This window comes from Musca domestica, unplaced genomic scaffold, assembly GCF_030504385.1.
Source record: "Musca domestica strain aabys unplaced genomic scaffold, Musca_domestica.polishedcontigs.V.1.1 4, whole genome shotgun sequence".
Classification (NCBI taxonomy): Eukaryota; Metazoa; Arthropoda; class Insecta; order Diptera; family Muscidae; genus Musca; species Musca domestica.
In genome coordinates, this window is record NW_026712328.1 from 10,961,838 (window position 1) to 10,988,654 (window position 26,817).

The 26,817-nt window shown below is 33.9% G+C and overlaps 2 protein-coding genes across 3 annotated transcripts in view; one reads left to right on the forward strand and one right to left on the reverse strand.

Annotated features, from left to right (window-relative positions):
• Positions 1-26,817, forward strand: part of LOC131804147 (uncharacterized) — a 164,076-nt gene that overhangs the window by 80,560 nt on the left and 56,699 nt on the right. Inside the window, exons 4-7 of the mRNA XM_059126562.1 lie at positions 1,904-1,982; positions 2,077-2,282; positions 2,405-2,533; positions 2,589-2,734. Coding sequence (XP_058982545.1) covers positions 1,904-1,982; positions 2,077-2,282; positions 2,405-2,533; positions 2,589-2,734 — 560 coding nt within the window. The remainder of the gene's footprint in view (positions 1-1,903; positions 1,983-2,076; positions 2,283-2,404; positions 2,534-2,588; positions 2,735-26,817) is intronic.
• On the reverse strand, positions 21,606-26,170 carry LOC131804146 (uncharacterized). Of its 2 annotated transcripts, none has more exons than XM_059126561.1 (2): positions 22,383-26,170; positions 21,606-22,308 (listed from the first exon to the last, which is right to left on the reverse strand). In XM_059126561.1, the coding sequence occupies exon 1, from the start codon at positions 26,086-26,088 to the stop codon at positions 23,041-23,043; it is 3,048 nt and encodes a 1,015-aa protein (XP_058982544.1). In that variant the 5' UTR covers positions 26,089-26,170; the 3' UTR covers positions 21,606-22,308; positions 22,383-23,040. The 2 variants fall into 2 exon arrangements, with proteins under 2 accessions (XP_058982544.1, XP_058982543.1); XM_059126560.1 differs by having other exon boundaries at positions 22,378-26,170.

Genomic DNA, 26,817 nt, shown 5'->3' on the forward strand with positions numbered 1-26,817 from the left:
TGATGTCGATGAATACGAGCGGAGAGCGACCATCGGCTGTTATGGCGGCTCTCACCATCACCATGGCCGGCGCTTGAGTTCTGGTGGCCAACAGAAGGTGCATATTTTCAGCTGACCTCTTTGACAAGTAAACACGATCATTTTGTTTGTTTACAAACTACTGGACAACGAATGTTTTCTCGTCGAAGGAAACCAAAATCGGCAGTTCACCACTTTCGGCCAAGCGAAGCAACTCTTAAGCTCTTTTGAGTGTATTTTCTTTCTGTTGCGGTGTAAGTTCTTGCACTTTTGGGAATTTCAATGGCTTTACCCCGAGCTCATGTTTCAATATTTACCGAATGGAATATTGCGATATGTTCAGCTCACGATCCATTTTTCGGTCACTGCGACGCGGGTTTCGATCACTTCTTTACTCTTCGAACAATTTCTGCTGATATTGCTTTTTTTCGTCCACTTCCTTGACGTCGGGCTACGCTACCAGTATCACGGTAACGAGACTCAAAAGATTTATTCACATTTAAATTCTGAAGTGCTCTAACGATAGCCACTTGTGGTTTTCCAACCAAATATAAAGAAATCACATTATCACGCTTGAATTCCATCACGAATAACTTTTTTTCTGGAAAATTCTCACCAAAATGCTTATCTCACCTTATATTTTCGGCCGATTTAATGTATTTGATGCATCAAACACGCCATGTATCTCCAATTGCAATGAAAGTTAGAACGTGTAAAGGTACTCCGTACAAGAATAAATTATTCAAATTATATTGAAATCGGTTTATATTTGGATAAAGGTATCATATATATTTTCGTCCGATTTAATGTGGTTGATTAGAATATGTAACAGAATTTGGTGCAAAACTGAATTTATATTATATTGAAATCAGTTCAGAATTTTGATCCGAGTTCATGTAATTGATTCACCAAAACGCTATGTATCTTCAATTTCAAGAAAATTTGAAATATGTAACGGAATTAAATACAAACTAAATTTGTCAAATTATATTGAAATCGGCTCAGATTTGGATATAGCTCTTATAGTATATATATATATATATATATATATATATATTTTTTTTTTTTTTTTTTTTTTTTTTTTTTTGGCCAAATACTCAATGTATCTCTAATTTCAATAACATTTACAATATATAATTGAATTTTGCACAAAAATAAGATTGCCAAATTATATAGAAGTCGGTTCGGATTGGGATATTGTTCCATATATATTTTGGGCGATTTCATGTATTTGATGCACCAAACACACTATGTATTTCCAATTTCAATGAAGTTGGGTAAGTGTGACGGAAGAGGAAAATCTTATTTACGTTTGAAAGTAATCTAGACTATATACATTTTGAAATTCCACTCAGACTGGGAGTAATGGAATTTGTTACTAAAATAAATTCACCAAAGCAAAATCGGTTCAGATTTGGGTATAGCTCCCATATATATATTTTCGTTGAGTTCATGTATTTGATGAAATCTGCAATGTGTGACGGAATGTGGTCTACAAATAAATTAGTCAAATTATATTGATATCGGTTTAGATTTGGATGAAGTTCCACAATGGATCAATAGGTCACCGAGTGGAGTGGTTGTTTAAACAACCACGCATCCTTTAACCTAGTTCCTGCATAATTTTTTGCATAATTGCAGATTCCTGTACATTTGGCATTTCCTATGACGACTAATAATTCTCAAGGACAAACTCTTAGTGGAAACGGACTAAATTTAGCACGTTTTTATTTGTATTTTTTTTTTTAATTTTTTGGAACCAAAAAATATTTGAATATAAAATTTTGAATGCATCTAAAAGCGAAAGTAGAAGCGGGTTCAGCTGGTATAAATATATAATTTTTTAATTTTCTCATTTCATTGGTTGTTTAATGAATTTTTACAGCCGGCATCACTTTTCAAAAATAATCACCACTTTGGAGAAACACCAAGGAAGATGAATATCAAACCAGTTGCTAAGTCAGGTGATTCCATTAAAAAAATTCTGTATAGTTTAGAGTTTGAAGTTTTTTTTGTAGACCTATTTGAATAATTTGAATTGATAACAATCGTCTACAGGATATGATGAATTTCATGATTACTATCCAGCGAATTCACATTCATTTGCGAATCAAGGGAGCTCACATCCACTCCAGACATCGATGACTGCGCTTAACCAAACGAAAGAAGTCGGATTAAAAGATATCACAAATATTGCACTTACAACTTTAGCATTCCTATCTTTTGGAATGTTCGTACTGCAAGTATTAATGTGTATAACAATGGTAAGTTAAATATGTTGACGAATGTCTTCGAAAGCTTTAATAGGAGATAACAAAACACATATGAAGCGTCGTCTGGCCATGTTCTTGAAATTTGTTATTTTAATTCTTGGTGTTATTTGTAGAATAAGGAAGATACGACCAATATGTCAATGCTTGCTGTAGACGGAACGGATGACGTAAACGGAGCAGATGGTACAGATGAAATTAGAAGAAAACGTCGGTCCGCAGAAACTTCTCAATCGAACTCTAAAGTAAACATGTAGTAACTGTTAATAGAAATCTTTTAAAATATGATGATCATTGTAGGTCATGCAACTGGCCGAATCAGCCTTACTGTCGATCGACGTAATTAACAGCAGTAACGGCAACTGTCATTTTTACATTATTTGCAAAAATATTAAAATTTCAAAAAGACACAGGGAAGATGGAAACCTTTGGCTCCCAATTTGGAGGTAAATATTGTGATTTATATATCGGCGTTTGTATACAAATGTAACATATATTGAAGCTCATGTTTGGAGTACTGTAACTCGCGAAAACACCTTTTGTGTTTTAACATTTCTGTTAAATGAACTGTTTTAGCACGATTCACCGAGGGATTCAAAAAGCAAAATTTGCGCGGAAGATGTGGGCATGTTAATGTAAAAGAAGTAGAAAAAAATTGTGTACTACCAATACTCATTGTGTACTACCAATATATGAAATTACCGTTATATGCGAGCTATAGGAAATCATTGTGTATGGTCCCACAACGTTCTGCCACCAGATTTAGAACCCATTACAAACAAAAAATTCCAATATTTAGACAAATCCGCGAAAAATGTGGCTAAAAACATCAAAATACTGAATATCGGGAGGGATCTGAATGGGGGCTATAACAAAATGTGATGCGAGTCTTCTATTCCAAATTTGAAAAAATTTCGTGGGTAAATGTGACTGGGATTATCAAAATATATATATATATATATATATATAAATATATATATATATATTTATATATATATATATATATATATATATATATATATATATATATATATATATATATATATATATATATATATATATATATATATATATATATATATATATATATATATATATATATATATAAATGAAAATGTCTTCGAAAAATTAAATAGGAGATTGCAAACATAAATGAAGCGTCGTCTGGCTATGTTCTTGACATTTGTTTTTTTTTTATTCTTGGAGAATATACATATATATATATATATATATATATATATATATATATATATATATATATATATATATATATATATATATATATATATATATAAATTAAGATTTTAAATGTTTAATGTTTAAAATTTTTAAATATTGTCTTTATTATTTTAATATTTTTCCTTACGGGTTTAATTAGCAACTTGTCACAATTTACATTATTAGTTGTAGGAATATTAACAATATAAATTATTTCATTATTATTTGAAGCGACTTTAACTTTTGAAAACTTTAATACCTCATCCATAATAGCAAATGGTATGTTATCATTATAAAAAATATCTCTTAAAATATTTACCTCTGTATTAGAAAAAATGAATGAATTTACAATGTTTGATCTGGCCCGATGAATGGCATATTCTATATTAGACAGTTCTTCTTTAATAATTTCCAACTTATACTTAAAATCTAACAATTTTTCTTCGATATCTTGACTCACTAATAATTTAGAAATATTATTGGTAATCTTTGAAATTTGGTTTACTTTCTCTATTGTTAATTGGTTAATTACAATTTGATTGTTATTGTTAACAAGGACATTATTTATTTTATTTTCTATTATTTCGAAATCATGGTGGTCCGGACTACCGGCTAACCATTTCCAGGCGCTACCAATAAAGTCCAGAGATCTTTTTTTTATTGTTTTGAATTTAAGTCTAGATAGACAGGATTTAATTTGGGATATGGAATAGGATAGGTACGGTAATAATGAGTTATTGTTGTTGTCACGTATGTCAATTCCATTTTCTAACGTTTCTATCAAATTTTCATATTGTATCAAGTCAATTGTAAGGACAAGTTTGAAAACGCCGTTCTGAATTTTCGCGGTCCCTGTATTGATCACTACTAGTCTAGAGTTAGAGTAATCCATTATCTGGAACTCTCCTTTAGAGTAACCAAGCAGCAGAAAAAATCTGTAAATAAATGTAATAAAACTTAGTTCTTAATATGTTTCTTATGAACGACCCTCCCACTTTCGGTCACTACAGTTGAATGTCTGTTTTCCTTTACTAGCTCTCGTTTGAATTTTTCGGATAATTTTGTTCCAAGTCTTTTGTTAACTCTGACAAAAATCTCCTGTCCGGGTATGTATTGTTTGATTTCGTCTTTATCTTTGTTGTGATAGATTAAATCCTTTTCCTGTTTCTTTTTCAGCATCTTGATATTATTTTCCCTTGTTCTTTCATAGCTTCCTGGGGAAAAATCCACAGTCCTCCCGAAAAACATATCTACTGGTTTCTTACCGATTGTAGAATGTATTGAGTGGTTATATTCGTTTACGGATCGTTCCAAAAGCTCCTCAAAATTCCTACAAATACCTTCCTCCTTGAGACATCTCAAAATTTCGGCCAATATTGAGTGAAATCTTTCGATTTGGCCATTGGCTTCACTTTTGTATGGTGGAGTTGTAAACACCTCTATTCCCAATTCATCTTTCATCATAAAAAGTATGGTTGCAAAATTCAATGATTTTTCGTTGTCCATGACAACCGTTTAGGGAACTCCATAGAAAAACAGAATATCTCTCAAAGGTCTCCTAATATCCTCTATTGATTTTCCTTAGAGAATCTTGGTTTGAGCGTATTTCGAGAACTTATCTATGGCCGTCAAAACTAATTTTCTATCTGTTGAGAAAATATCAATATGAATAACCTGACCTGGGTAGTTTGGTATTGGTGTGGCATTCAGTTTTGGTTGACTTGGATGCCTGTCGTATTTATTTCTTTTGCATGTGGAGCACAATTTTAATATTCTTTTAATTTTAGAGAACATACTGGGAAAATATGCTTTTTCCAATATTTGCATTTTATTTTCTACAGCATTTCTATGCGCACGATTATGAGTTTCTATTATAATCGTTTCTTGATCAGATTCCGACAAAATATTTTCTACAAAAAGTTGAGTAAAACTAATTTTAAAATTTACAAAATGATGTGGATAAATTTCTTGAATTTTTCTCATAATAAACTCTGGAGTTTTAATGCAATTAATGACCGATGGGTTAAGGTATCTTTTTAAAATTGAAATAAGTCTTTCAGTATCATATTCTGGTTCCGATATCGAATGTCTATGATATCCTGGAAAAATTATTTGAAAATTGTAATTTGGGGTGTCGTTGATTTCAAGAAAAAATTGATTTTTAAATGCATTTATTGGCACTTCAACTTTAGGAATAAGTTTTTCTGGTGAACTGTCGCTACTATGCACTGTTCCCGTTAAAGAGTTAATATTCGTTCCAGGGGGTGTAGAAAGTGCATCAGCTACAATATTACTTTTATTTACGTTCTGAGAAATGAACTGTTTAATTGGGACTTTTCTACCTCCCTTAATGGTGAAATAATCCTCGGCTGTATGAATCACAGCTGAAAATTCTTTTAAACTATCGTTTCCTAATATTGCATCAAATGTTTCTAATTCTGGTAGAAGAAAAAATTTTATGGGAGTATCATCAAACAATTTTATAAATTTATGCTGTGTTATTTCGACGTCACTCTTAATGGACTTTGCTTTAAAATTTCATTCGTTTTGTTTCGGACTTTTTACAAATTTTGGGTTGATGTAATTTTTATTGCTGTCAGTGTCTAGTAATATTTTTAATTTTTTGTCGTTCCCCATTTTTGCTTCGAAATATGGTAATGAGGAACAGTTTAATCTAAACAAGTAAAAAAACATTAAGTTCGGCCGGGCCAAACTTTTAATACCCTCCACCTTAGGGTAAAAGAAACATTAGAAGAAATGTGGCAAAAACCATTAAAATGCCGATTATGGGGAGGTACCGTAATATGGGGGCTACACCAAAACGTGGACCTATAATTACAATGTTTCGCCACACGAACTAGGACCCATTATGGCCCACAAATACCAATTTTTAGACAAATCAGTGAAAAAATGTGGCAAAAACCATCAAAATACCGAATATCGGGAGGTACCTTTATATGGGGGCTATATCAAATAATGGACCCATGCATGCAATGTTTCGCTACCAAAGCTGGAACCAATTATGACCAACAAATACCAAATTTCAGACAAATCCGTGAAAAAATGTGGCAAAAATCATCAAATTACCGAATATCGGGAGGGTCCCGATATATGGGGGCTATACCAAAACGTGGACCTATAATTACAATGTTTCGCCACACGAACTAGGACCCATTATGACCCACAAATACCAATTTTTAGGCAAATCAGTGAAAAAATGTGGCAAAAACCACCAAAATACCGAATATCGGGAGGTACCGTTATATGGGGGCTATACCAAATTTTGGACCCATACATGCAATGTTTTGCCACACGCTCAAGGACCTGCTATGACCTACAAATACCAATTTTAAGACAAATCCGTGAAAAAACGTGGCATAAATCATCAAAATACCGAATATCGGGAGGTACCGTTATATGGGGACTATACCAGAACGTGGACCGATATATCTCATTTTCAATACCAACCATCCTAGACACAATGCAAATAGCTCTGCTAAATTTTGGAGCTCTACGTCAAATAATGTGGGCTGTATCGTGATTTCAACAGACAGACAGACAGACAGACGGACAGACAGACAGACAGACAGACGGACAGACAGACAGACGGACATCGTTAAATCGACTTAGAATTTTATGCTGATTATGAATATATATACTTTATGGGGTCTAAGACGAATATTTAAGGATGTTACAAACGGAATGACAAAGTTAATATACCCTCCTTTCCAAGGTGGAGGGTATAAAAATTAACAGCAAGTTTAACATCATCAGTTTCTTCTTCTTTCTTTTCGAGCGTTGTTACTTCCTCAGGAATTTGATGAAAGTAATCAGCATCATATTCAAAATCCACGTTCTGGTTATGATGGCTCATATTACCATCTTCCGGCCGATAGTAATCATAAAAGGTTTCCTTCGGCATACAATCAGCATTTATATGGAAATTTCGCTGAAATTTACTCGCTGGAATTTGAAAAGATGTTGCTGGTCTTTTTACTGCTAAATTGTTAGGTGGTCTGTTCACGTAATTGGCTTGGCGGGTTTGGATTGAATTATCTACATCCATGGGCTCTGGTCGCCGATTTTGAAGATTATTTGTAAAAGCTGAATTCCTTCTAAAGTTTTCAGGAACGTTACGGTTGTGATTGAAACTAATATTACTATTGAGATTTGGATTAACGTTAGCATGAAAGTTTGGGTTGTGGTTTAAATTTTGATTGCGACTTAAAGTCGGATTAAAATTCAAATGATATTACGTCTAGGTGGAAGAAGTGGTCTCAAGGACGGTGTTCCACCAACATAGGCAAGTTCGGGATAAAATACTCTCACATTTGTAAAAGTCGCCGCACCGATCTTATCCTTTTGTACATTATTTCTGATGGATTGTCCATGGGCATAATTTCTCCTAAATGTCATATTGTCCAACTTTACACAAATATGTAATGCTTGTGGCAAGGATGTTGGTTCGCGTACGCTTAATAATTTCGGCAAATCTCCATTCAAACCCCTTACAAACGTATCTAATGCTTTTCCCTGTAAGTGTTTGTCATGGCGTGAAGGCTACTTTCTTCCAGATCTAGGGAAGAGACTTTGTCAAGTAATAGAGAAAAGTGCTGGTAAACGGCTTGATAAAATTTTGTTATACTCCTGTTACCTTGACACAATGTCATCATCTGGTATTCCAGCGTTCCAATGTCCCTTTTGTCCGAATAATGCATTGAAAGGCACTTTTTAATGCGTGATACGACTCTAAGGCGGTATCTGCATCACCTACGATTTTAGTGCGATATATATATATATATATATATATATATATATATATATATATATATATATATATATATATATATATATATATATATATATATATATATATATATATTATATATAGCGGCGAAAATTATGGAGTGGCGGAACTGGAAAAGAGCATATTGCACTGCAAAAACTCTAAAATAGGGAAAAACTGAGAACATTTTTTCAATGGAATCAAATTTCAAAATAATAGTAAGAACCAAACTTCGTTAGGACCTTTAAATATTGGCTGTAAAAAACCAGCGAACGAGTTGAAATTTTTTTTTTTTAATTTGTTTTTTATTACTATGCTTATAACTCAAGAACGTTTTGACGGATTTTCACAATTCATACAACTTCGGAATGGAATCTTGCAAAAAAATTGCGTAAAATATGACAATAAAAATATAAAAGAAAAAATCCTTTTGGCGTGAAATTTTTTCAATTTAAAAACTATATAGAAGTGTACATTTTTTATTGTTTTGAATTCTGAATGAATAATATCAAAAATGAAATAGTACGCAATAAGATGTTAAATAGCGATCTTTCATGTCTGAAATTGGCATTTAGCTTTCAACTCCAGGATCTACATCGTGCTTCAGCTGGAAGATGCGAACACATTTAAATAAGCAAAAATAACCGACAAAACGTTATGGGGCTCATTTCAACACGTGGACCTACCTACTTCTATCACATGACGATAATCCGTCCAATGAGAACTCAATATGCAAAATTCATTGGGACTGCAATTAGTGAAATACCGAATATAAAGGGAAAAGGATTTCTATTCATTCAGAAATTCTTCCTAAACTTTCACGATACCTTAAATCACTTTTTTAGTTCATGATATGGGCCATAACCCCCGGTTGTATCCTTAACCCGATTTCAAGTATATCTTACATTTTAACCATATTTTCATACTAATTTCGGCAAATCTTGGTAATTTGGGAAGAAACCATCTATGCAAAAACTGATCACGTTTTGTATACCGGACATTTGTTTAATCGTCTTTGAATTATACTATGATAAAAGATATGGAAATTATGGGGCCTCCAACGCGCAATTTCAATGACAAATAATTCATATTACTTTAAAAACAAGTACAAAAATTAAGTTCGGCCGGGCAGAATTATTACTATCATTCATCTTACCCTCAGATGGATAATAGTAATAATTTTTTTATATAAAAGTATCTAAATTCAAGCGTGTTTCACTTTAAACTTCATATACCAGTAAGACTGTTTGAATAATGCAGTTAACTTATCAAAAAAACATAAAGTGAATGAGGCCGTTATATGGGGCCATACCAAAACGGGAACATCTGTGAAAAATTTTATACTTCAAGGATTGTCATCTATCAAACCTTCTAAAATACCAAATTTGAAACAATTATACGCGTAAATGTGTGGATTATCAACATACCCAATATAGATACGTATCGTTATATGTGTTAGACAACTCCGAGGAGAAATGTGGCAAAAATCATCAAAATACCGAATTTTAGAGATACCGTTATATGGGGACTATACCAAAACGTGAACCGATAGATCATTTTCAATACCAACCATCCTATACACAATAAAAATTCTTCGGCTAAAGTTTGACGCTATACGTCAAATAATGTGGGCTGTATCGTAATTTAAACAAACAGACATACAGACGGACAAATCGACTTAGAGTTTTATGCTGATTATGAATATATATATGCATATTTAACGAATATTTAGTGATGTTACAAATGGAATGAAAAGTTAATATACCCTCCTTTCCAAGGTGGATGATATAATAGCATTAAAGAATAAAATTACGGGCCGGCAACGCGGACCGGGCCAGCTAGTCTATATATATAAAAATCAATTGTTGTTTGTTGGTAACGGAATCAGTTGAAAACGGCTGGACCGATTTGCATAATAAAACTTTCGTCATACCCCGAGTTAGGTTTTTAAAGAAAAAAATATAGACCACGCCCACTTTTGCGCCCACAATTTTGATTTATCTAAAATTCTTATGTTTCCCAATATAGAGGAGATATCGGTTTGAAAATTATTGCACGAGATACTGTTGACTTTCCATCCCCCTCTAAGTATTTATTTGGGGCTGAGGAACTGCCGTTGTCAGTACTTTTTAATCTATATCTATCTATATATGTAAAGGAAAGTTGTGTCAGTTACTACGCTTACAACTTAAGAACCGCTGGACTAATTTTAACGATTCATACAAATTCGGAATTGTCTTCTCTGCGAAAAGGATAATATCCAAAAAAATCGCGTAAAAATGTGATATATTAACATTTTCATTTTGACTATTGAAATGTACAATAGTAATTTATTTTGCATGATTTTTTTCCATTTTGATTTAAGTTTTTCTAATGAACATTTGTAGTGTTTTTTATATTATATTTTTGAATTCAAATATTAATACCAATTTATTTAATTGACTTGATTTCTTGAGAAATGAAATTGATGGCTAGTTACATGGAAGTGTAGTACCGAATTATGTGGTGACGAAACGGAATAGATGATGTCGAAATAATTTAAGGGAATCGAATTTTAAAATAGAAGTACATTCTATTGACAAACTATATAAGGATCTTTAAACATTTGCTGTAAAAAATCAGCGAACAAGTTGAAGATTTTTTCAATGTGTTATTCTTCTTTTGTCAATTTTTTTTTTCAATTTGTATTATCTAATTGAATTCAGTAAATTTTTTGTGAACAAAATAAAGAATATTTTTTCACTATATACAAATTTTCACCAAAAAATGAAATAAGTGGGAAATACGATGTTAACTGACATCTACCTTTCAACTTCAGGGCCGACATCGTGGTTCAGCTGGAAGATGCGAACACATTTGAACAAACAAAAATTACCGAAAAAGCCTAATGGGGCTCATTTCAAAACGCGTAACTTCTTCTTTCCTGTCACAATAATCCGTCCAATATAAAGGGTGGAAAATAGTAGAGCGAATGGGACTCTTAGTAAGAAAATGATTTCTATCCTTCCAGAAATTCTTCACAAACATTCAAAATACCTTAAATCGCTTTTGCAGGTCATGATATCGATCATAACTCGCGGATAAGGGTACAACTCGATTTCATATTTATATAACCATCGTATGATTTAAGCTATTTTTGGTGCCTTGGTCACTTTTTTAAATATTTTGGCCATTATTTGGCATCTTTGTTTCTAAGGAGGTAGAGAACCTCTTCGCATAAAGTTTGAAATTTTCACAGTAGGGCCCATTTTGGTCTTGACCACATTCATTAATTGATTTGGCTAAAAATTGTATTTATGCTACCCTGGGGTAGGGAACCATCATATAGATAATTGCCACATAGGAATTTATTTAAATAAAGTCCCCACATTGGAGTATCCCCAAGTCCACTTTCACATCTAATTGGTGGCCAGAAAAGAAAATTTTGTTTTCTATTGAATTTGTAACCCCCAAGAAAATATTGGTTGGGCCACGTTTTGGTATAACCCTTATATAAATGTATCCCTGATTTCAGCTGTGACCGTGGCCACGTTTTTCAACTGATTTGGCCATTATTTGCTGTATTTAAGCTACTTTGTGAGTAGAGAACCATCTTACAGAAAAATGTCAACATACATAAATATTTTGGTACAGTCCTGGGGTCGATCTATAGTGATGTTTACCGATTGGCGGACAACAACACGGGTATTGTTTAATCGTCATTGAATTTTACTATAAACAAGAACATAGACTCTTTGGGACTCTAATGCGCAATTTGAGGTGCTATGGTAATGGGTGTAAAAGCGTAATTAACTTTAACTTGACTATTCAGAAATTATTTTGCCCTCCTTCCATAGTTATTTATTTCTATTTAGTCGAATCAATATTTATATTAAAATTTGTTCACCTTTATTAGCTAGATTTGTGAAATTTTTTGCTGTGCAAAATTTGCATTAAAGACTAAAACTACGGGCCGGAAACGCGGACCGGGCCAGCTAGTATATATGGCAAAAATGGCAAAAATTATAATTACCGTCGGTTTTAGATATTTTGAATAGCCTGATCTTATTTTTCAGCTATAGGCTTTAATGATAAAGAACAACTATAATAGCCCCATGTGAAAATTCAGCTCAATTTTTGATATTGTAAAAAGCATTCAAATGAGCTATAATTTGAAATTTGTATTTCCAACGTTTAAAATCCCGTACTGCGTGGTATTCAGTTTTGTCCACCTCATACTTGAAGGCAGAATGTTGTCAGAATAGCCAAAAAATCACTCTTTTACCCGTAAGAAGAGCATTAATTGTTTGTCATTTAAATTGTGCGGTGGAGATCCAATAAAGTTACTTTATAATTTCGTATTTTTTTTTCATGTTTCTGTCACAATTTCCGACTGAATGAGTCCCAGATTGACATTTCGGAGTTTATTTCATATAGACGTACATCTCAAATCTACGTTCCCAACTTTTTTTTGGGGGTTACAAATTCAATAGAATACCAAATTTTCTTTTCTGACCACGCATTGGTTGGGAAAGTGGACTTGGGGGTTAACTAATGTGGGGACTATACTTAAATAAATTCCTATGAGGATAATTATCTATAAGATGATTTTCTACCCCAGGGTTTTTTACCCCTTTCCGAAAAATAAAAATTTATAAGAAGAGGTTTTCTTCCCCCTTAGAAACAAAGATGTCAAATAAGGGCCAAAAAATGAAAAAAGTGGCCAAGACCCCGAAAATACCTTAAATCATACGATGGTGATACCACAACGTGATAATTTTTTTGGAAAGATGGTTTCTTCTTAAATTATCAACATAAGCTAAAATTAGTACGAAAAATATGGTTAAAATGTAGAATATACTTGAAATCGGGTTGTTCCGTTATCAGGGGTTATGACCCATATCATGACCTGCCAAAGCGATTAAAGGTATCTTGAATGTTTAGGTAGAATTTCTATTTTGCGTTATTTATAGTCAATATTTGACTGATTGCAGTCCCAATGTATTTTGCATTTTGTGTTCTCATTTGACGATTTATTGTTTTGAAATTAACCCCATAACGCTTCTTCGGTCATTTTTGTTTGTTTAAATGTGTTCGCATCTACCAGCTGAAGCACGATGTAGGTCCTGGAGTAGAAAGCATTTAACATCGTATTGCGCCCTCATTTCATTTTTAATATTTTTCATTTAGAATTCAAACCAATAAAAAAATGTACACTTCAATTTAGAAAAAGAAATCTTCAACTAGTTCGCTGATTTTTTGCGGCAAATTTTTAAAGGTCCTTACGAAGTTTGTCGGTAGAATGTACTATTATTTTGAAATTCGATTCCATTGAAAAATTGTCGATTTTTCCCGATTTCATATAAAGCGACAACGGATAAAATTTTTATTTATAGATTTTATGTATTTATTGGGTATTACGAATAAATACATAAACTCTATAAATAACAGTTGTGGTTTTATACTACCCAAAAAAAAACCTACACATCATATTAGAATTCAAAAAAAAAAAAAAAAAACGCTACAAATGTATATTCGAAAATAGTAAGTCAAAATGGAAAAAATATGCACTATAAAACATTACTATTGTACATTTTAAAAGTCAACATAAAAATGTTCAAATTTCACATTTTTACGCGATTTTTTTGGATTTTATTCTTTTCTGCCAAGAGGCAATTCCGAATTTGTCTAAATCGTTAAAATCAGACCGACGGTCTTTATGTTATAAGAGTAGTAACTAGCACAACTTTATTTTACATATAGAGAGATAGATTTAAAAGTAGGCGCGTTCCTCAGCCCCTAAATAAGTACTTAGGGTTGGATAAAAGCCAACAGCATCTCACAGCAAACCGATATCTTCACTATTTTGGCAAATATAAAGGGTTATACCAAAACGTGGCCCAACCAATATTTTCTTGGGGGTTACAAATTCAATAGAAAACAAAATTTTCTTTTCTGGCCACCAATTAGATGTGAAAGTGGACTTGGGGATACTCCAATGTGGGGACTTTATTTAAATAAATTCCTATGTGGCAATTATCTATATGATGGTTCCCTACCCCAGGGTAGCATAAATACAATTTTTAGCCAAATCAATTAATGAATGTGGTCAAGACCAAAATGGGCTCTACTGTGAAAATTTCAAACTTTATGCGAAGAGGTTCTCTACCTCCTTAGAAACAAAGATGCCAAATAATGGCCAAAATATTTAAAAAAGTGACCAAGGCACCAAAAATAGCTTAAATCATACGATGATTATATAAATATGAAATCGAGTTGTACCCTTATCCGCGAGTTATGATCGATATCATGACCTGCAAAAGCGATTTAAGGTATTTTGAATGTTTGGCAAGAATTTCTGGAAGGATAGAAATCCTTTTCTTACTAAGAGTCCCATTCGCTCTATTATTTTCCACCCTTTATATTAGACGGATTATTGTGACAGGAAAGAAGTAGTTCCGCGCTTTGAAATGAGCCCCATTAGGCTTTTTCGGTAATTTTTGTTTGTTCAAATGTGTTCGCATCTTCCAGCTGAACCACGATGTCGGTCCTGGAGTTGAAAGGTAGATGTCAGTTAACATCGTATTTCCCACTTATTTCATTTTTTGGTGAAAATTCGTATATAGTGAAAAATTATTCTTTATTTTGTTCACAAAAATTTTACTGAATTCAATTAGATAATACAAATTGAAAAAAATTGACAAAAGAAGAATAACACATTGAAAAAATCTTCAACTTGCTTGCTGATTTTTTACAGCAAATGTTTAAAGATCCTTATATATTTTGTCAATAGAATGTACTTCTATTTTAAAATTCGATTCCATTAAATTATTTCGACATCATCTATTCCGTTTCGTCACCACATAATTCGGTACTACACTTCCATGTAACTCGCCATCAATTTCATTTCTCAAGAAATCAAGTCAATTAAATAAATTGGTATTAATATTTGAATTCAAAAATAAAATATAAAAAACACTACAAATGTACATTAGAAAAATGTAAGTCAAAATGGAAAAAAATCATGCAAAATAAAACATTACTATTGTACATTTCAAAAGTCAAAATGAAAATGTTAATATATCACATTTTTACGCGATTTTTTGGATATTATCCTTTTCGGAGAGGAAAAAATTCCGAATTTGTATGAATCGTTAGAATCAGTCTAGCGGATCTTAAGTTATAAGCGTAGTAACTAACTCAACTTTCTTTTATATATATATAAGATAGATATAGATTAAAAAGTACTGACAACGACAGTTCCTCAGCCCCAAATAAATACTTAGAGGGGGATGGAAAGTCAACAGTATCTCGTGCAATAATTTTCAAACCGATATCTCCTCTATATTGGCAAATATAAGGATTTTAGATAAATCAAAATTGTGGGCGCAAAAGTGGGCGTGGTCTATATTTTTTTCTTTAAAAACCTAACTCGGGGTATGACGAAAGTTTTTATAAAAAATTATGCAAATCGGTCCAGCCGTTTTCAACTGATTCCGTTACCAACAAACAACAATTGATTTATATATATATAGATAGACTAGCTGGCCCGGTCCGCGTTGCCGGCCCGTAATTTTATTCTTTAATGCTATTATATCATCCACCTTGGAAAGGAAGGTATATTAACTTTTCATTCCATTTGTAACATCACTAAATGTTCGTTAAATATGCATATATATATTCATAATCAGCATAAAACTCTAAGTCGATTTGTCCGTCTGTATGTCTGTTTGTTTAAATTACGATACAGCCCACATTATTTGACGTATAGCGTCAAACTTTAGCCGAAGAATTTTTATTGTGTATAGGATGGTTGGTATTGAAACGGTATCCCTAGAAATTCGGTATTTTGCTGATTTTTGCCACATTTCTCCTCGGAGTTGTCTAACACATATAACGATACGTATTTATATTGGGTATGTTGATAATCCACACATTTACGCGTATAATTGTTTCAAATTTGGTATTTTAGAAGGTTTGATAGATGACAATCCTTGAAGTATAAAATTGTCCACAGATGTTCCCGTTTTGGTATGGCCCCATATAACGGCCTCATTCACTTTATGGTTTTTTGATAAGTTAACTGCATTATTCAAACAGTCTTACTGGTATATGAAGTTTAAAGTGAAACACGCTTGAATTTAGATACTTTTATATTAAAAAATTATTACTGTTATCCATCTGAGGGTAAGATGGATGATAGTAATAATTCTGCCCGGCCGAACTTAATTTTTTTACTTGTTTTTAAAGTAATATGAATTATTTGTCATTGAAATTGCGCGTTGGAGACCCCATAATTTCCATATCTTTTATCATAGTATAATTCAAAGATTAAACAAATGTCCCGTTCCTTAAATCATATGATATACAAAACGTGATCAGTTTTTGCGTAGATGGTTTCTTCCCAAATTACCAACATTTGCCGAAATTAGTATGAAAATATGGTTAAAATGTATGATATACTTGAAATCAGGTGGTATCCTTATCCGGGGATTATGGCCCATATCATGAACTGAAAAAGTGATTTAAGGTATTGTGAAAGTTTAGGAAGAATTTCTGAATGAATAGAAATCCTTTTCCCTTTATATTCGGTATTTCACTAATTGCAGTCCCAATGAATTTTGCATATTGAGTTCTCATTGGACGGATTATTGTCATGTAATAGAAGTAGGTAGGTCCACGTGTTGAAATGGGGCTCATTTCGACAACGTTTTGTCGGTTATTTTTGCTTATTTAAATGTGTTCGCATCTTCCAGCTGAAGCACGATGTAGATCCTGGAGTTGAAAGCTAAATGCCAATTTCAGACATGAAAGATCGCCATTTAACATCTTATTGCGTACTATTTCATTTTCGATATTATTCATTCAGAATTCAAAACAATAAAAAATGTACACTTCTATATAGTTTTTAAATTGAAAAAATTTCACGCCAAAAGGATTTTTTCTTTTATATTTTTATTGTCATATTTTACGCAATTTTTTTGCAAGATTCCATTCCGAAGTTGTATGAATTGTGAAAATCCGTCAAAACGTTCTTGAGTTATAAGCATAGTAATAATAAACAAATTAAAAAAAAATTTCAACTTGTTCGCTGGTTTTTTACAGCCAATATTTAAAGGTCCTTACGAAGTTTGGTTCTTACTATTATTTTGAAATTTGATTCCATTGAAAAAATGTTCTCAGTTTTTCCCTATTTTAGAGTTTTTGCAGTGCAATATGCTCTTTTTTGATTTTTTAGCAATTTTGGTTTCACCACGTTAAATTATTTTGACATCATCTATTCAGTTCCGCCACTCCATAATTTTCGTCGCTTTCTACTACCCAAAAAGACTACAAATCATATTAGAATTCAAAAAAAAAAAAAAAACACTACAAATGTACATTCCGAAATAGTAAGTCTAAATGGAAAAAAAATCATGCAAAATAAAACATTACTATTGTACACTTCAAAAGTCAAAATGAAAATTTTAAAATTTCACATTTTTACGCGATTTTTTTTTTTTTTTTGGATTTTATCCTTTTCTTCCAAGAGACAATTCCGAATTTGTGTAAATCGTTGAAATCAGATCAGCGGTTCTTGAGTTATAAGCGTAGTAACTAACACAACTTTCTTATATATATAGACAGATTAGAAGTATGCGTGGTCAGTTCCCTGGCGCCCAAATAAATTCCTAAGTTTGGAGGGAAAGTCAACGAGATACTGTTGTAATTATTTTCAAACCGATATCTTCATTATCTGACAAATATAAAGATTTTAGATAAATCAAGATAGTGGGCGTAAAAGCAGACGTGATCAATATTTTTCTTTAAAAACATAACTCGGGGTATTGCGAACCTTTGTACAAAAAATTATGCAAATCGGTCCAGCCGTTTTCAACTGATTCCGTTACCAACAAACAACAATTGATTTTTATATATATAGATATTTGTTGGTTAAAAAAAGAAAAATTCAAAAATATAAAAAACGTAATTATTGTAATACATTTATGCATACACAAATAAATACCTCGGCCTACCAACGCGTGAATATGCCAGGAACAGATGACCATGAGAAAAGAAGGAGCATGTCAAATTTAGTCCGCTTACACGTTTTATAGCAAATGCCAAGCATGCTGGAAACTGCAATCTTTTGAAGTTAAGTGGCATTTCTGTTGCAATTAGAGAATTCGAGGAAGCAACATACTTCCCCGTAATAATCCGTTCCTCAATAAAATTGTTGTGTCGTTTTTTACAGTTTGCCTTATACCATTGCAAAGGCTTTGTGGGTCAATGCTTCTTAATAAAATCATATCCCTACTGAACCGATTTCAATACAATTTGATAAAATTTACTTTTACACCAAATTCCGTCAAACCATCAATATTTCATTGAAATTGGAGGTATATACCGTGTTTGGTGCATCAAATGTGTGAAATCGGCCGAGAGTATATATGGGAGCTACATCCAAATCTTAACAGATTTCTAATTAATTTGTCAAATTTATTATTGTAACCGAATCCTGCCACACATACTGAATTTAATTGGAATCTGACATACATATCGTGTTTGGTACATAACATACATGAAATCGGCCGAAATATATGTATAGGAGCTACACCCAAACCTCAACCGATTTCAATATAATTTGGATTTTTTTGTATTAAATTTTCTTCTCTCGGTCCGAATTTCATTGGAATCGAACATAAACATCGTGTTTGAGGCATCAAATAAACGAAATCGGTCGAAAATATATATGGGAGCTATATCCAAATCTGAACCGATTTCAATATAATTTTGCAAATTTATTTTTGTACCAAATTTAATTACTCAAGCCGAATTTCATTGGAATCGGGAATATGTATCGCGTTTGGTGCATCAAATATGTGAAATTGGCTGAAAAAATATTTGAAAGTTATATCCAAATCTGAACCGATTTAAATATAATTTGATAAATAAATCATTAGACCAAATTCAATCACACATACTGAGTTTCATTGATATTTGATATACACAGCGTGTTTGATGCATCAAATAATGAAAACGGCCAAATCTGAGCCGATTTCAATATAATTTGACAAATTCATTTTTATACCCTCCACCATACTATGGAGGGTATATTAATTTTGTCATTCCGTTTGTAACTCCTCGAAATACTCATGTCAGACCCAACAAATTATATATATTCTTGATCAGCGTAAAATTCTAAGACGATTTAGCCATGTCCGTCTGTCTGTCTGTGTGTCTGTCTGTCTGTTGTAATCACGCTATCTTTCGAAAAAATTGAGATAGAAGGCTAAAACTTTGCACACATGTATATTTTGCCAATAGGCAGGTTAAGTTTGTAAATGGGCCATGTAGGTCCAAGTTATCATATAGCCCCCATATAACTGTACCTCCTGATATTCAGTATTTTGATGATTTTAGCGACATTATTCACCGGGATTGTTTCAAATTTGGCATTTGAAGTTCGTAATGACTACTACAGCCTAAAGGTGGGATCACATGATTGTCGCAATGCGCCAATTTAAACCAATTTTTATTGTCCAAAGTTTTACCACAATAAATAAATTGTCACAATCAAATTCTCTGCGGTCACATGATTGTCCAACTTTTCATAAATTTGATTGCCGCGTATTGTCTCAAAACCATCAAGTGACAATTATTGTCCAACTTCAGTCACATGATTGTTCTACTACACGGCAAATATCAGAAGCAGCTGCAATGTGTCAAAGTTTGTTTATTAAAAATGTAAAAGCATTTAACAATTTGTTTTATTAAGATGTGTTCTTAAAAAAAAAAAAAAAATTGCAGCAGCTATAATTATGGTGTGTGCATTTGACGATGAGAAAAATGAAAAATGAAATCCCTGACCAGATTTTGATTTTAGTTTTTTTTTACATTTTGAAAGGCCGTTTTAATGTTGCACCATTTGGCCTTGCAGTCTTCCACCGTGTGCCTTGTACACATTTTTTCAATTTCCCGCCATGCCTGCTCCCGTTTATTCCTATCTTTGTACTCGATGGATGAATACTGCCAAACACATGGATGCTGTTCCACAGCTTGTATCAGCTCCTGTATTGCAGTGTAGGTCCACGAGCAAATTACACTTGGTTTTTTTCTTTTTTTCGGCACAGGTGTTTCTGGTTGCTAATCGGGGGAAAAGAACTCAAGCTCAGCTGAACAAATACATAATATAAACATAATTATAGCAAATACAACAATTTAAATTAACTTTACTTACGACAAAGAAATGTTGACGGTAGAAACACAAGAAAAACCAGTAAAGAAAGTCTTAAAGTCGGGTGGGTCCGACTTTATGATACCCTACACCACTTTGCTAATTTAGTAGAGCTACACATAACAATTATGGGAGAATACAATCATACACGCTATGATTATAATTATAACTTAAAGTTCAAAGGACTAAATATCCGAAACATTTGTATCTTTTAAATTCGGAATTGTATTGCCCATTTGGATAAAGATATATATGGGAGCTATATCCAAATCTGAACCGATCTCCATAAAATTAGGCAAAGATATTTCTGAGCAGTATTTGATATATTTCCCTGAATATCGTTATTACGGAGTGCATATTACGGCGGCGGTGGACAAAAATTACAAATCGGATGAACAATATATATGGGAGCTATAGCTATATCTGAACCGATTTCCATCAAATTTGGCATACATATTTTCAGACCTAATTTGGGTGTATATGCAAAATTCCATACAATTCGGGCTGATATTACACGTTTGGTGCGCAATAAAAGGCAAATCGGACGAAGATATATATGGGAGCTATATCTAAATTTTGACCGATTATTTCCAATTTCAATAGGGTTCGGCCAAACAAATGATCTGTGCAAAATTTCATCTGGATCGGGCAATAAATGCGACCTGTACTTTGTTTACAAAAATACATGGGCAGACGGACAGACGGACGGACGGACATGCATAAATCGACTCAGAATGTGATTCTATGCAGATCATCAAAAGGAACTATGGGTCTATCTCGTTTCCTTCTGCCTGTTACAAACAAATGCACAAAGACATAATACCCTGACCACGTTGTGGTGTAGGGTATAATTATTTAAAAAATTAAAAAATATTGTCTTCTTTGATTGACGCACTAGAAAACAATAAATATTGACGCATTTTTCAAATTTAAATTTGCGCATGGTTGTCTATTAACAGTTCACACGATTGTCGTACCAGAGTTGTATTTGATTGCCGCAAATCAGCACAATTTATTTTTGATTGTCGCATTGGACAATAAATTGTGCAATCACACGATTGGCATATAAAATGCACCAATAATTGGCGCTGTTAGCGGGAGAATCAAATTCTAGAACTTGTTTGTTCGTTTGTCAGTTTAATTCTAATTTTATTGAACAAAATGTATTACTTAAGTGCTAGTACACAACAGAAATCTTAGGGGGGTTTAATCTTATGCATCTACTTAAGGCTACAAACACTTGACATTTCTAATTCTATGCATAGGCCTAATGCAACACACAATTGCTGTGATCTATATTTACTCCCCAGCTGAGCGCATGTTTATGGGAGAATATTCTTTATTATCAATGCGTCTCCAGCAGCATGAAGTGTTATCATCCCTTATGCTCTTATCTTTCATGCACACACATTTACAAGTACTCTAGAATGTTGGGTTAAAATTACATAAACATTTTATAGCCTAAATCACTTAACGATCTAATTTATTGCAGCAGTCTTTCATGTTCATAGTTTTATGAACATTTTCCCGGGCGGCAAATAATTTATTTAGACATCCTGGCCTCGGGGAAATTGAATTTCGGTTATGCGTTTTAATTTTTTCTGTCTTCTTATAAATAAAATAATTAGAATTATTATTACTATAATTACTAAAATAAAAGCTACGTGTGATGAGATGTGATGGAACTTCAAGCCTCGCAATTCCACATTTTCTTTCTTTAACTTGTCCACGAATTTCTTTAGCTCGTCAATTTCTTGATGATGATTGATAAGTATATTTCCAAGGGGTTTGATTGATTCTTTTTCGTCCGGACTTACATCCTTCAAAAGAAACGAATGGAATTCTGTGTTTATCTCGTTATGAACTTTATGCACAGCTACCAACGTTACTTTACCGATCCTCGCTGTACAGTCTGCATCCAGCGTGAGAATTCCTTGCTTTGGAAGTTCCATAATCGTCTGTTGTTTGTGAGAGCATTGCAAATGAGCTGTTGTACTTGAAAAGGTTTTAAAAAGCCAATTGCCATTTCGTTTCAATGGCATCCAATAAGGCATTCGTTCCACTTCGTCATAGGCGCAGTTTAGTTTTATGTGCGGTCTCAGAGGAGATAATTCACAATTATTTGTAGTTGCATCTCTCCATGGAAAATTCTCTTCGCACATTATCTCCTTACCCAACGTCTCTTTGCACTCATTCAGCATAGGCTGTGTTAAGAAATGAAAAGAATCCAGCTCAAAATTATATACAATGTACGGGGAATTCACCCGGGCTATCAATATCGTATTTCCTTCTTCAAATGGTATCGGAATTACTTTGTAAAACTGGGATGACTGCCGATTGAACAGCGGTATTTTTATATTAATTACCAGTTGGGACCCCACAAACGATCCGTGGCACGTCATCAAATGTAAGATCTCTTTTAATTCCATTCCTGTACGCTTTCCTGGCAGTACATATTTTTCAGGCAGAGCATCTCGTATTTTTACTATCTCTGCTTGTAATTGTTTGGGTGTTATCAGGACGGGATGAAACTTACCGCTGTTTACATCAATTTATGCATCAACAACTTCTTTTTGGACTTCGTCACATTCTTCCAAAAGCTCATGAATTTGTTTTGCTATTATAAAGAATCGTATGGATTCTCTATACACGAAGTAATTCTCATTCATTGTAGCACTTATGTTCTCAATTTTGCCTTTGATATCCGAAAAGTGCGAATTCACTTCCTCTGTGGTTTTCCTTAAAAGATTTACTGTAGCGTCGACTACCGATGTCTGTTGTTTTGCTAACTTCTTCAAATCCTTTTGGTTGGCTAATAGATTTTTCATATTGCTCTCCATAGCTACTCGATCGTCATCGTCCATTATCCCAAATGCCCAGTGTTGAAACGAACCTACAAATTTCAACGGAGCTCCTCTTTTTTGACGATTGTCTTCTCTGAGGAATAATCGATTGTTGGTCTTTATCTTATTAATCTTGAGTTCCATATTGTTAATCGTGGACCAACACTGCTCCTCAAAAGTTTGAAGTCGTGGGCATAAGCTTTTTGATGTTTTCAGCAATTCGGAAGCCAGGTCTAATGTTTCTAAATATGGTTTCAGCTCAAAGTACACAACCATATTCCATGATGAGGAAACCATGTGAATTTGAGACATGGGATCCAAATATACCGCAGCCGAACTATTCAGTTCATGTACAGATGATGCCTTGGTAGATATTAGTAAAAATAAGTTCAGCATCATTGCCCACGTTATTGGTTGTTTCCTTATTTTTCGCTCACATCTTGTCATATTAGTATGTGTAATTTCCGCCTGTTTTTCCTGTCTGGGCAATTCTTCAGATTCCTCGTCCATATGCTCCAATGGACATAATTTGTTAATTGGCCTCTTTATCACGCCGTCTTGTGTTTTAACTGTCACAATCCTTACAACTCCGTCCTTCCCTGGATGGACTTCTACCACCTTGGCCAGTGGCCATCGCGCCGCGTGCGTTTCTTCGTTTTTCAATATCACCACATTGCCTATTTCCACATTATTATTTTGTTTCTTCCATTTCATTCGGTTTTGTAATGTGGTTAGATACTCCTCTTTCCATCTGCTCCAAAAATGACTTTTAATTCGTTGTAGCAGTTTCCATCTATTAAGACATCCTAAGTTACCTTCATCGATAGTCGCCGGTGATTCTAACATCGGACGGCCAATTAAGAAATGTCCAGGTGTTAAAGTGTCAATATATTCTGTACCGCTTCCAAGTTCATGTAGCGGCCTCGAATTTAATACTGCTTCAATCTGAGATAGCACCGTACTCAACTCCTCGTAAGTCAATTTCGTATCACCAATTATTCTTTTTAGGTGATATTTCATGGACTTCACTGCTGCTTCCCAAATTCCTCCAACGTGAGGAGCTGCCGGCGGAATGAAATGCCAACTTATTTTTTCATTTTCCAAAATGGGAGCTAACTTCGTGTTGTTTTTAACGGCATCCAAAAAGTCTCTGTCAAGCTGCCTTGCTGCCCCTACGAAGTTCGTTCCGTTGTCTGAATATAAGTCGGTTGATTTTCCTCTTCTCGCGAAAAATCGCCTTAGCGCCGCCAGAAATGCTTCCGTTGTAAGTTCGCTGACAGCTTCCAAATGAACCGCCTTAGTTACCATGCATACGAACACCGCTACGTAACCCTTCATAGCCTTCACTCCTCTTGTTTTGGAGCACCGTATTTGTAGCGGACCCGCATAATCAATGCCACAGTGTTGAAAGGGTTGATTTATACTGACACGGTAAGCTGGTAAATTTCCCATCAATTGATTTCGCACTTCACCTCTAAAGCGCGTACATCTTGGACAACACCTAATGCAAAGTTTTATCCTATTTTTAGCTCCAATAATCCAATATTTTCGTCTTAGTATATTTTCCATAAGTCGATTTCCTCCATGCATCGTTTGAATATGACAATTTCGAATGATATTTCCCGCTAATCTTGACTTTTGAATAATTATTGGATGCTTTTGGTTATAGTTCAGCTCTGACAAAGCAAGTCTTCCACCAACCCGCATTATGCCATTTCGATCCAACTGTGGATGTAGTGAAGCTATTTTACTTTGATGATCCACCGTTCCCAATGTCTTCAATTTCCTTAGTTCCACTGGCCATTCTCTTTCTTGATGTAGTTTTATTATCTCCATCTCTGCTTCTTCCAACTCTTTTGCCGTCAAATGCTCATTTACTGCTCGCTTCTTTTTTAGCCCTTTTATAAAACGCAGTAGATAAGCCATTACACGTATCTGTTTCTTAAATGACGAATACTTCATCATACTTTCATATAAGTGGTTTTCAGTCGAAAACTTTACTGTTGTTGCTACTGTTTGATTTATGTTGCTTTTTGGCCAATCTTGTTCATCTTTTTTCAGCCATTCGGGGCCTTCCCACCACAATGTATTGTTTGTCAAAGTCTCCGGTGGGACACCCCTTGAACCCATATCTGCTGGATTCTCCTTTGACTTGACGTAGCCCCATTTCGCTTCGGGTATTCTCTCCAAAATATCCATCACCCTTGTTTTTATGAACTTATCCTTGTTTTTGGAGTTGTGAATCCATGCCAAGGAAATCATGGAATCACTCCAAGCAAAAGTTGGTGTTGCTGACTTCAATACTCCTTTGATCTTCTGTAGTAGTTTAGCCAATAGATGTGTTGCACAAAGTTCCAGCTTTGGAAGCGTCTTCCTATTTTTTACTGGATTTACCTTACTTTTTGCAGCCACTATGGTCACCTGCGAATTTACCTTAAGGTATACGACTGCTGCATAAGCCTTCTCGGAAGCATCTGCAAACCCATGTAACTGTGCAGTTTTGTCTTCCAATATTCCAAACCATCTTGGAATCCTTAAATTTTCTAAAGCAGGCAGACTGTATGTAAACTGCCGCCAATCTCCACTCAATTTCTCCTCCAATGGCACATCCCATTCTATTTGTTGTATCCATAACTGCTGTATAAATAGTTTTGCTGTTACCGTGACTGGCGTCAGCCAACCTAATGGATCGAATATTTGTGCCAGTCTTGACAATGCTATTCGTTTTGTCAACTTGTCTTCTTTTTTAATTTGCATACTAAATGTAAAGCAATCGATCTGTGGATTCCATTGTAATCCCAATGTTTTCAAGCATTCATCTTCTTCTATTCTCAGCACTTCATTTCTTCATTCAATTTCACCGCACTCAATACTTCAGGAGAGTTTGATATCCATTTTCTTAAATGAAACCCATAATCCTCCAGTTGCAGCGTTATCTTCTTCTGCACCTCCCTGCATTCTTGTTTTGTATTCGCTCCTGTTAAAAGGTCGTCCATGTAGAAATCTTCTTTGATCCTCTGAGCGATTTCTTGATTCTGGCACCTATTTCCAATTTCTATGAGCGATCTTACAGCCAGAAATGGTGCTGATGCAGTGCCATATGTTACCGTAGTAAGTTTATATTGTTGGATAGGCTCCGACGGATTACTCCTCCACAACACATGTTGGTATTCCTGGTCTTCTTTTTCAACTTTAATCTGACGAAACATTTTCTCCACATCAGCTGAGATGACAAACTTCCACGATCTCCACTTTGTTACAATGTCAAATATATCTTTTTGAAGCCTTGGTCCCACGTGAAGTATGTCATTCAGCGACTTCCCATTTGAAGTTGTCGATGAAGCATCAAATACCACTCTAACTTTTGTGGTTAGACTTGTTTCACGTACCACTGCTTGGTGCGGCATATAATACAAAGCCTTCTTACTTGGATCCACCTTTACCATTTGGCCCATGGATATGAGCTCGTTCATTGTTTTCTCGTAC